General features: G+C 38.0%; 1 protein-coding gene across 1 annotated transcript in view; it reads right to left on the bottom strand.

Moving 5' to 3' along the window:
• TRAF3IP1 (TRAF3 interacting protein 1) overlaps window positions 1-12774 on the bottom strand; it is a 61176-nt gene that overhangs the window by 15010 nt on the left and 33392 nt on the right. Inside the window, exons 9-13 of the mRNA XM_026852419.1 lie at window positions 8181-8279; window positions 1865-1955; window positions 1027-1110; window positions 286-406; window positions 102-138 (exon numbers count right to left, since the gene is read on the bottom strand). Of these exons, the coding sequence (XP_026708220.1) occupies window positions 102-138; window positions 286-406; window positions 1027-1110; window positions 1865-1955; window positions 8181-8279 (432 nt within the window). The remainder of the gene's footprint in view (window positions 1-101; window positions 139-285; window positions 407-1026; window positions 1111-1864; window positions 1956-8180; window positions 8280-12774) is intronic.

The raw sequence follows: 12774 nt of genomic DNA, 5'->3' as shown, positions 1-12774 counted from the left end.
ACATCTGTTGAAACCCATGGGGGTTTTTTTTATATATATATATATATATATATATATATAAAAATAAATATATAAATAAATATATGTAAAAGGAAACGTACCATGCTTTTGATCCTCGACCAGCTCCACTTCTGGCTCCTACACATGCAGGAAGACAGCTTTAGTTGCAAAAAGTTGGCATTGCCATAATACACAACTATTCAATGTTCAGCTAGAAGCTACTTAAACAAGTAAGTTACAAACAAAGTATGGAAAAAGGTTCTATAATTCACAACATGAACAGACCATTTCCATATCTGGCATTTCTGTCAGTGGCAGTGCTGCCTCCACCACAAACTGGTCATCGTCCTCATCAGAAATCTGCTGGTCTATGATCACGTTGGAGACTGCTTTACCACTACCACTCCTGTAAGAGACACACGAAAACCTGTTAAGATCTGTTCAAACATACTAAGATCTATCTGTAATAGAAGAAACAGCAGTACCCTCCCTTCCTCCCATAAAGCAGAATCAACTAAAAGCACATGAAATTCTTTCACTTCCATTCACAGCCAAACTCTGAAAACAGTTAGCCATCCTTCTCTTGCAAAAGGATGCATATCTTCCTTCTAAACACACTACTTCAGTGACTGGCACTTACCAGAGATCAAGTAAGCCATTTTATCTGTAGTTTCAAATGGCTGCTTCAGCCTTTTTTGAACACAAGATACTCACTGCATGTTTTACAGATCTTCTCTAATGGTAGTTTAAACTAACATTCTAGGGTTATCTGTTTCAGAATTCCCAAAGGGAAAAAAATTAAATCGTATTTTTGAACTTCCAGATGTGACTACCAACCATAACTTTTAGATAATGCACTGGATTTGTAGAAACAATAAACCAGATCAAACAGGCTTGAATTTTTCAGTCTGAAGCTACCAGCAGTGAGGTGATCCATCGCTCAGCACCAGATGAGGCACAGAAGATCTGAGAGTAGTGTGGCACAAGAGCTAGAAACATCTGCTCTGCATCTCCCACGTTCCTTACCTTTCTGGAAGTAAGACCTCTGCGCTTTCTTGACGTTTTACTCGGGGTGGGGCTGGTCTTGCACTGCTAGGACGGGGAATACGTCTACAATAAAAAAAAGAGGCTTTTTCAGTTATACTATAAAAGGAAGTCTTACGTGTCCTCCAAAGCAACAGACATGTACACATACATGAGCCGAATGAGTTAGCCGGCACATAACAACACTGAAAACTTCCCCAATATACATTCCAATATCACAATACTTGCTATCTCAGTAGAAGTCTAGGAAAAATCTAGAAAACGTGTCCTAAAACAAAAGAACTATGATTCCATGTAAAACCACCGTTTGATTTGTCTCAGTAAAAAAATAACCTGTGTACAGCACAGTTGTTTACTATTAACAACAAATTTAGCATTAACAGTACGCAATGCAATGTAAATGGAAAACCAAAATATTTTCACAATTGATACAATTACACAAGCCTTTGCTGAGCAAAGAACAGGTAAGCTGGGATTTAAAAGGCAAGTTCTTCTTGTCCGTAACACCATACTTATGAAATGCATGTACGTAATGCAATTTTCTTCTCATCAGACTCTATCCATCGAATTTTAATAACATTATATAAAAGCACTTGATGGATTAAGAAAATAAGTCCAAAATGCTTCACAATGTTACAGTTTTCTATACAGAAGGAAATGAAAGTGAATAAAGGGAAACCATTCGTGGGATAATATTTATTATTTGGTACTAGCAGAAACATATTGCTCCAAGTTCCCTTGCTGTTTTAAAATGGACTGACTATATTACCTCCAGACACATCATAGTTTCATTCAAACAGAATAAAGGATAGGAACAAACCTCTGGATAGGCTGAGGTGGAAGATCATTAGGTACTTCACCATTTTCAGATGCTGTAAACTTTTCAGAAGCCACATTCTCCGCTTCTTCTTCTATTAAACAAAACAAACATATACTTTTGGCTTGGCTGGCAAGGCAAATCTAATTTTTCTTATGACAGTATTTTGAATCTTATCAGCACTATACTTGAATGCATGTGCTCATAAAATTATATCACAACTATTTTAAAATTAGAAATAAAATTCTATGAGCTTATATAAAAGATAAATATCTTGTGAACTTCCAGTTTTTAAACATCTCAGAGCATTCACAATTCAAAAGGGACACTGTAAAATACATTTTAAAATGTCTTTATTTTTTATTTGCTTCTTAATATTGTGAAATTCCCTCATCAGTGAAAATGACATCATCTCACTCAATTCTTCCATAGTTGCACAGTAACATCTGCAATATTTCAAGTTGCTCATTATAGAAAATCATTATGTATTAAAAAAACCCATAGTCTCTATGATGGGGTTTTTTAAACCTTTATTTTGTTTACCTTCTTATTTTCCACTACTGGTATCCTTAGTTGACCTAGATTTGACGAGGGGGTTGGACCAGCCAACATCCATCCATCCACCCATCCCTCCCTTTCAACATCAAGGATTCTACGATTCAAAGATGAGGGCTTCTTCTGTAATCCCACCATAGTTATATGCTCTCCATAGGGTTGACTTCATAGAGTTTGCCATTTAAATCAGACAGAACCAGTTTAACCGCTCCTTCCCAGTTCATAGATTTCCCACCAAGTTACCCTGACCTGTCCAGTGCAGTTAACCACATGAACCCACACCTGCCAATCTCAGGTTAGACCATTCTCTGTAATGGCAGGGAACAAGATGAATGATATCTCTGTTTTGACAATCTAACTGTGCAGGATTATGGACCTCATTCACCACTTTCTCCTTTAGCACTTCTACAAATAATTGTGGTAGGTAAAAAGCATTCAGTGTTCTCATGTTCCCTCTAGAAAGCCTGCTCACATGAATTATCTGTCGTAAATATTTCTTCAATATAATGCCTCACATAGAAAGGACTTTTAACACTACTGTCCACTTCAGTGTCCTTCTGATCTGAAAACAATGAAAAACAGCACCACTGAAAGAAAAAAGGCCAAAGCAGATGGGATTTTACCAGCACAAATTTAGGCAAATAAATGAAAGTATCTTTCAGAGTCTATTGAGCTCCATTTTCCTAATGGGTTTGTGCGTGTAACAGCCATTTCACAGGTAGGGTCTTCTCAAACTACTCTACTCACCACAAAAAGGCCATTGAATGACTCGAGCGTGTCCAGAGAAGGGCAACGGAGCTGGTGCAGGGTCTGGAGCACAGGTCTGATGGGAGCGGCTGAGGGAACTGGGGGGGTTTAGTCTGGAGAAGAGGAGGCTGAGGGGAGACCTCATTGCCCTCTACAACTCCCTAAAGGGAGGGTGCAGAGAGGGGGGATGAGTCTCTTGACACAAGGAACCAGCACCAGGACAAGAGGGAATGTCCTCAAGCTGCGCCAGGGCAGGGTCAGACTGGCTCTTAGGAAGCATTTCTTTCCAGAAGGGGTTGTTGGGCGTTGGAATGGGCTGCCCAGGGCAGGGGGGGAGTCCCCATCCCTGGAGGGGTTGAAGAGTTCGGTTGACCCAGTGCTGAGGCATCTGATGGAGTTGCGAATGGTCAGTGTGAGATTAATGGTTGGACTGGAGGATCTTCAAGGGCTTTTCCAACTGACATGATTCTGTGATTCTGTAACAGTGTGTATACTACATTTTTATACAGTGTATTAATTCTACATATAGTCTTCTGAAGAACATAAGGAATATACATAAATACACTTAACAACCTAAGTGCTGTGTTAAGCTTTCCCTCAGCCTTACTGGTACAGGAACAAGCACTGTGCATCAACAAGTCTTACAGTTGCTGGGACATGCGCTGGAGCAGTCCCTATGTTAAGACCAATGCAAGTCTAAGTCAGAACACTGTTCTGTTGCTGGCTGTACAACGAGCTTCTTGCGCTTCCCTAATTTAGCATCCCGGCCTAACAGAGGCAACAGGGATTTCAAAATTCCCCTTCCACACAGAAAAAGGTATTTTCCCACATGACAGTGTTCTCAAAAGTATGGAGAAATAAAAAACAGAGGTCTGCTCCTTAATAAAAGATTTGATTTTGCATAAAGGCTCTGCTTGGAGCCTGCACATGCAACCACAGGAGCTGAGACAGCCCACTGGTGACTGCAGGTACCACGGGTAAGTCAGACTGAATGCTTTGACAACTTTTATGCAGACAGGCTTGGGGAGAGGCATAAGCACATCCAGGATTTTTAATTTTCTGTGTGTTTCACTTCTCATACTGGAAAGGCATCACTAATCTTTGGCACAGCAGGTTCCTGCAGGTTTGTGGAAGCATGTACAGTCCTCCCTTGCCTCTACACACACCCAGCTCCCAAGGAACAATGCCTGCAAGAACCACTAATTTTGTTTTTAAAGAAACAGCTACCTTTAAGCAAGGAGGGAAGTCTGCTAAAGAAATTTAGCTTTTGGAGCAGTTATTGGCCACAGTCAAGGTCTCAGCTGATTTCTTGGTCTTGCTACATCCTGACATGCATCACGCCAACATAACAGCTGCTCACGAGACAGAAAGTCAACAGTTGCAAGTAGTTCTTTAAGCGTTCATTTAGGCTGTGTGAAAAATGAGCATCTCCAAAACCTCACTTCTCTGATTCATCCCAGCCCCACAGCACCAGTGGAGAAAGAGCAGTGATTGTATCACAGCACTGCACACAGAGCAAACTGAGAGATGCTTCAGGGACCTCACATATATCAGATTTCTAGATTTCCAGATTCACTGGATAGGAATTAGGAAACTTCCAGATTGCTGCCCAATTACCCCATTATTTGTGCATCGCTTTCACTTTTAATATGAACAGAAGACACAAACACATCAAGTAATAGGAGGAGGAGGGAAACAATGTCATGTACTGACATGAAGAAAATGGAAAACTTACTTTTTATTAATCTGGTGGTTGCGATAATTACTTGTAATATATTGCAAGAAGTTCCCCCACAGGTTCTGCTTATTTTCAAGTTAGAACCCATAAAGTGCTCATAAACTATTACTTTTTGGGTTTTTTTTTTTTAAACACTTAAAGCACAAAGCACTTGCATAGACAACTTTTTTGTATTCTTGGATAAAGTCTACTCAAAGCATTCAAACACAACAAAATTATGGTTTGTTACAGTTTAAAAGTTCTTAATACATAGCACAAAAGGGGGAAAAAGCACTAAAGAAAGAAGTGCTTTACTTATTGAAAAGCACTGGTTTTTCTATTAGAAGTTTTTAGCTATCATTCGTATGTTCACTGCTGGTCTTTTGTCACTATAATGTCCCTGAGTCACTGGCAAATTCACCTCAAAATAACAAATACATTGATTTTTCAGAAAAATTAGATAAATTCTTTAATAATAATCTCACCAAGTTAGGCATGAAGCACAAAAGAAGAACTACAGACAGCTTCTTACTTGGGAGCTGCTACTGGGATCAGGAGAATAAGGACAAACACATTAGGGAGTGTTTCCAACAAACTCATGCTCCTGTGCTGAAGACATCAATGTTCTGCTTATTAAGCTAAATGCAGTCATCAGAAATTAAAACTTTTAAAAAAAGTCAAAAGACAGTGGAGGATCAAAATTTTTGTCTTGATAGAGTATCTGACTAGATATTCGTGGAAGTTAAATGAGATGTGTAAAAGGTGAATTGTACAGATCTGTACAACAGATCTGAGAAGCAAAACCATGCCAATCTACTTTGAACTAGGAAAGCACAGGGACTGCTCACCCCTCAAAATAAGTTCAAACAGTCCAGAAATATAAAAATTAAAGATCCAGAGGAAGTTGAGAAGCAATTCACAGCATGTAATTTTTTTTTTTTTTTTTTTTTTTTTTTTTTTTTTTTCTCCAAAACCCTGAAAAGCTTGTGGAAGAACTATCTTCACCTCCTGTCCAAATAACCTACTCCAAAGGTAGGTTTGGAGTTGCGGAAGGACAGTGACTGTGATTTTTAAGCAGTTTCTACACCAAGTTTCCATTTCATTCTACTAGAGTTAGCTGGAATATATATCTTCATGTACAATTAACCAATCAAACCGTATCATGGAGCAGCTACATAAGCAAACAAGACAGTGCCTAAGCATCTTGCAGGGACTCTGATTTCCAGGATGCAGTGACAAACTAAGCAGAGTTTCAGTAGTTTCTAAACCCTCTCGCCAGTGTAAACTGGCACTGCCACCAAATAAGCACTCCTGCCTTCACACTTCCCATTCCCTCCTGTTAGCACAAGCATTCACGCACTGCCTGAAGAACTGGATCAGCACAACTTGGTTTAAGACACTGTTCTCCCAGTCCCTAGACCAAGGCAGTGGAAAGGACGTTCATATTTTACATATATGTCAGTTCTCTGCAGATGGGTGGTAGGTGGCTGTGATGGCTCAACTGAATGAGTGACATCTTAGGGTTACTTTGAAATTAACCTTAGAAAGGATCCTGGCATTACTCCTCCCAGAGAAGTATATCTCAACATAACTACCAAAACTGTGAGAAGATAAACTGTACCACTGAAATTCAAAAAAAAGAGCTCATTTTAGAATTTAACAAGGTTAAGAAAAATCATCAGCTTCTGAAAATGCTTCATGCAGGCCCAAACTTTTATAGAGTGACCATGAAATCCAACTGCTCTCCCTTCTTGCCACAGTGGTGCATTTATGTGCACATATCTAAAGAAAGTGGAACCTAAGTAACTTCAAGGGTATATGAGCAAATAGCTGACACAGGCCAAAACACCCCTTTGCCAGAAAGCTTTAAATATGTATTTCTTATCTAAAAGGCTACCATGAACTAGCCAGTGAGGATTTCTAATGGATGACATCAAGGGAGAATAACAGATACGCTGACAAATACTCATTTATAAAGAAAACAAAAGCCACCACAATGGAAAGGTTCAGAGCCTCAATCTCAGAAACAGAATGTAAGACTGAAGCAGAATGCAGAATATGCCAAAAGATCTAGGACAGTAAATTTATTTCAGTCAGTAAACAATGTTTTTAAAATCCTATAAATGGTTCTTCCTTTGGAAACTTTTATTTGCCATTAAAAGCACAAGAACGAAGCAAAAAGGGACAGGTGATCACCGCCTCATGATTAGTCCAGATAGCATTCAACTTTGCTATCTGCAATGACTGTTCTTATCAACTCTCAGAATTGATTTCACATTCCAACTGTGAAAGCTATTAAATGTGTGAATAACAATTTCACCTCTGTAAGAACTTACAGAAAATTAAAGTTCACTAATACACTACTATGTTACATTATCTTATTGAATAAAGCTGAAAATAAAGAACAGTCAATACAATATTTGGTTCTTACACCACCTAAGAATCTAATCCAAATCAATAATGAACCTGGGGGTACTCCTCTTACATATATTCAAATTATAAGCAGAGGAATATGAAGTTATATAACATTCCAACAGACAGGACAGCTCCAAAAGATTAAAAGGAATTAGCATGGAAGTTCTCCCAGTTGTGTAAGGTCACACAAATGTCTTGGCCAACCATCTACATTTCATTAGACTGACACAGCTATGAGGCCCTGAAGGCCACAGGTGGACTGGGAAACAGCCTTTGACCTCTCATATACATGGTATCAACTCTCTCAACTAGGTCAAGCATCTGGATCTGGAGAAAACAGAAACGAAGCTTTTTGCTTAAAACTCAGTTCTTCCTCCTACATTTTGCTTCTATGGCTTCATGTATATTGTAGCTGGATACAAATACCTCATTAACAATGTATGTCTTGGGAGCTATATACAACTTGGAAAAAAGATTGGAGAAATAAGTATGCAGAGATGGAATTTTCCTCTAAAAATCTTATAAAATGCAAACACTAAGTGAGACTCCCAAACACTTGTGCAAAAAGGCAACGTTCTTATATAGAACAAGTCACCACGGGATTCAGGCACAGCAGCCCTGCATTTTCCTTGGGACACTGTAAGCACTGGTCTTTTTGAAAACCTGCTTAAGAATAAGGTAAAAGAAAATTAAAGTAACTGTTTTATCGGGGAACATATATTTTCAAACCAGGACATTAATCACCAGATGCGATTAAAACACAAGACCGCAGTTGGATTAAGTGTAAATCACCCGCCATAAATCATTTAGCTGCATGGATTCAAGTTTGACCCCAAAGCACTTAAGTTAGACTTTCCAAGGCAGTCAAGTTTTTATTCTCCCTACCTTTCTGTTTTACTGCAAGTCCTGGTTCAACTTTCTCTTGCAGTTTAGCAACACTGTCCTCTGAAATCCTATCTGCCACGCTCTTCATTTCCACAGTTCCTGTAACAAAACAGTTTATAGTCAAATGAAACCAAAGATACAATAAAAATTTAAAATAAAAAGCCATGCTAAATACCTGTTACACTTACTATTTCTTTAAGGGCTATCCTAGTTCAATAAACCATCTTGAGTGTAAATAAATAACATTCAAAGTTCACAAAGACTTTTTACATGACCGCTGATTGAACTCCTTATATCACTGCAAACTAATGGCAACTTCTTCGATGCACAAACGATTTACAGATATTACTTATTAGCCTGATAGCTGGTGAAAGAATACAGTATTTACCTAATAAAGTCTAAGCAACTGCTAAAATACATACTACTGTTTGTATACTACTTGGAAGGCATAATGCATTTTGGTTTGTTTCAAAGGCTTTAGCTTTAAACACGTTTCATACTAAAGCCATTAAGAAATTTCAAGCAAGAAAAACTGATTTCTGGTAGCTGAACTCCACAGCTTGCTGGTAATGGCATAGAAGAGCATAGTCCACAAATGCTGTTCATTTTTGATGCTACCTAAACCAGGAGGTTTTTTGTAAAGAAAATGAAAAACTGTTTCATCTACCAATTATCTTAAATTAACTCCCCGTTACAATAGGATGATGTTGACAAAAGTAAAGTAACACACAGTGGAATAAAGATGAAATATTCAGGTATACATCTGATTTCTAAATTATCTGCCCAGGGAGAAGAGACATTCAGGGCAGAGGGACACAAAAGAGGAATGCTTCAGCACCATTTGTACATCACTCCTGAAAACTTACCTGTGCATTGAATACTAGTTAAAGGAAAAGTTAAACTATCCATAAAGTTTGTCAAGACATGTACAGAATTGGTAGAATATTTAGCTTTTGTTTTATCATTAAAAGTATACACACACACACACACACCCTGCCACACACCCCTTCACTTGGAGTAGTATGTTCAGCTCTCACACTCCTCAAAATGCAGCAGAAGCACAATAAATTCCAAAATAGGTAAGACTACAGATAAAGAAAGATCATGCATGTTTAGAACAGATGTACCCAAAGTGTTGCCCCAGAACTGAACCCAGCACTTCCAAATCTCCTTGTCTGCAAATAGGTAAATGTAATGGGAAGGTAAAGAACAGATTTACAGGGCCCCTATCTACAGCCAGGCCACCTCAGGTAACATTTTCACTACCAGAACAAATGAACAAACAGTTTTGATAGCATAGAAAAAGATTTACTAGATCAAGCCCTGCCTAATGCTTGGGTTGAAATATCCAACATTTCCAAAACCAGTGATTAAATTACTCCATGCAGCATAAAGCTGAAGCATGCAGATCGACAGTGGAGGACCTACTCCTCCACCCATACATACCACAGGAAACATCCATAAAGATATATAGTACACTGCAGCAGAAATAATGAGTTCTACTAGTTTAGAAGGAGATTAACACACAGCAAAGTCAACTTTCATTTACCAGTGCTAAGGCCAGGATGAAATGTCATGTAATAAAACTGAAACTACCATTTAAACATTTATCACCAACTTATACAGAAGTGCTCCAAGTTACCCATCAGGTCTGGAGCTTAGCAGAAAAAACAAACTGTCAGTAGAAAGTGAAGCACTTTACTCTACTCCATCATTTCAATTTAGGAAGTAATTCAGTGTCTGAAAGGAAGCCTGCTCAGATCGCAATTAAAAGCAACTGCGAATTTATAAAAAATTGTTCAATTTATCAGTCAAGTCCCGAATTAGCAAAAATGGTCTCTATTACATGATATAAGTTTTGCTGCAAGACACGTTGCAACTATAAAAGCAGTTACTGCCTGACAGTAATAAATGCAACATTAACTATGAGGAAAAAAATTAAACAACAAAAAAACCCCAAAACATTTTCTCCAATACCATTAGGAATTTATTCATAATAGGGGTAAGCAAATGCTGATATAATTTGTTTTAATTACCAGGATAGCAAATATACCTGGTTTTTCTCAATCAGTCCTCCATTCATCACTTCAGTTTTGTTTATTGCAAGTTTAGTCATGACACTAGCCTTTTTGTGTTCTCCTGCTCTGCATTTATTTTCTCCAGCTTAATATTAAAAAATATAGAAAACTCTGATCATTGTCACCAGTGACTACAGAGAACAGTGTGCAACAGGCATCATCAGAGCTCCAAAAGATTTTTGCTACTCTCTGGATTACTTACTGGAGCACCTATGAGCCCTATTCACCTACAGTACAGTTCTGCTGCGTTAGAACAAAAAGAGGGCTAATGCCCCAAAGTGATTATCGCTTAGGTAAACTGAAATTTGAGTCCACTGACTTGCTGCATTATGAAGAGAGAAGTATTTTAAAATATTTACCTTAAAGCCAAAACACAGGATAAGTCATTAACCATATTTCATTTATCAGAAAAACTGGATCCTGATTTTAAAGAAGGGACGATCCTATAAAATGAGGCATGTCTGGTCACTGTAGTTTAGTGACAGTACAGGTTATAAAATAAATATTCAAATCTTGGAAAATAAAAAAGTTATAGCATCAGCTAAGGATCACTAAGCAGTAAAATAAGACTACATTTAATGGAATCCAGATGATATTTTTCAGCTGCAAAATTATTAAAATCTCACAGCACGAGATGTACATGAGATGTGATGTAAAATTTTCAATTTTCAAGCATCAACTTGAATTAAGCTCCTAAGTCAACAGACATTCATATCCAAAGTGCCTGATCTTTTCCAAGGTAAGTTGCCTAAACATCTTTTTAATTTTTTTCCCTCCACATCCTTTTCAAAACATGGCTATTGATTGTTCTGAAAACACTACTCAAGCTCTGATATAGCTTCAGTATTTTGCCTCAGACACATGGAAACCTAACTAAAACAGAAACCCAAAGAAAACATGGATGCTTGGGAAGACACACAGCAACACACAATCTCTTTACATAGATTAATAATAGTGACATTGGCAGATCAAGTAAAGATCTTTATCTTTTGTTAGTCTAAACGCTATGTCCTTAGCCAGAGTTAGCTATTTAAGAGGCATCAATCCACAGGTGTTATATCTTCTGAACAGAGATGTTAAACTGATTTATATACAATGACTTCTTCATGTGAAATAAAATATCAGCACCCAGGGCACAAAACTGTTGAAAGAAAATCTGAATGATAGTAAATAATTTGGTCACTGAAATAAGAGTAGGGGAGGATAAGACCTTTAAATTCAGACACTGTTGTCATATGAGGTATAGGTACCAGCCTGTTTTACTCCTTAACTATATTTTTCTCTAGGCTTTTCCTCTTGGCTTTCTTATTCAAAGGGCTAGCAATAGTAAATTTAGATCCCTTTGTTCCTGATGTGAAAGTATTAAGTACTTGGAACATTCTGAAGATAATCTAGTTTCCAGTTAGTATGCTAATACAGTGTTTAATACACTTACATACAAAAGCTGGTGACATAATCAATTGCGATGAAGCACCTTAACAGATAAAATTATTTACTTATTTGCAAAGCCTAACACAAAAGTCTGCTATATTCAGCTAAAACTATCTCATGACTAAAATCTTCACTAAAATCTTATCTAAAGAGACAAAGAGAAATGACTAATGGCAGGTGTGAGGCAGATGAGGAGAGATGTTTATTGATGATTGTACCATTTGTTAAATAGCTCCAGTCAACGACAACTCAAAAGAGGTTGGTAAAATGATTTGTAATCAATACAATTCATATCAATCCACTTCCTAGGACAAGCACGAATACCACAGTTATTATCACAATTGACAGCCTTGACAGACTTAGCACTGAAGCAAGGATGAGATGACTACAGAGCTACCTCCGTATCTACTGTCTAGATAGGTGGTGGCCACACCGCTACCAGGCGTGACACCTGGCTGCCACAAAGAGATGGGCTTTTTACAGCTTCTCATTTCCCACTGATAATTCCTCTGTAACAAACAAGTTTCTGTCTTTCCTTCCCCAGCACTCTCAGCAGAAATGAAGCAGGACTTGGTTCCTCACACGTGGTTGAGCTACTGTGGAGGATGATGTGGGATAAGATCCAGTATTGATGATACCCAGATGTCCGTCCCTGTTCCAACCCACATCCCAAGGTCCTAGCCTGATATCAGCCCAGGAGCAATACAGTTGACCACAGTCATAACAATAAGACACTGGAGAAAGTCAAAAGATCCTCAAACATGTGTCATTGTTTCAATACTCAGAGGAATCTTCTCTAATCATTAAATGGGCTGCACACCAACGGTTTTGCTTAACACCTTATCTTCACCTGTTCTTCAGCTTACACCTGACACATTGTAAGCATTTCAAGCTACCGAAATAACTCAGAAAGATTTGGCTAGACTTGAATTCACCTAACCATCTTTTCACTGAAGAAACCCCATAAAGTTAACACAAATGTAGATGGTTTAATGTACTGCTTTATCAAACAAATACCCTGGTAAATCCCTTTTTGCACTAGCCAGTACTCAGTTAATCTCCGGAAGCATGCCATTTTTTTTTTT

This window comes from Athene cunicularia, assembly GCF_003259725.1.
Source record: "Athene cunicularia isolate RWA chromosome 7 unlocalized genomic scaffold, athCun1 chr7_part1, whole genome shotgun sequence".
NCBI classification, from domain to species: Eukaryota; Metazoa; Chordata; class Aves; order Strigiformes; family Strigidae; genus Athene; species Athene cunicularia.
The sequence above is the reverse complement of the archived record's forward strand: the minus strand, read 5'-3'. Positions and strand labels throughout refer to the sequence as shown.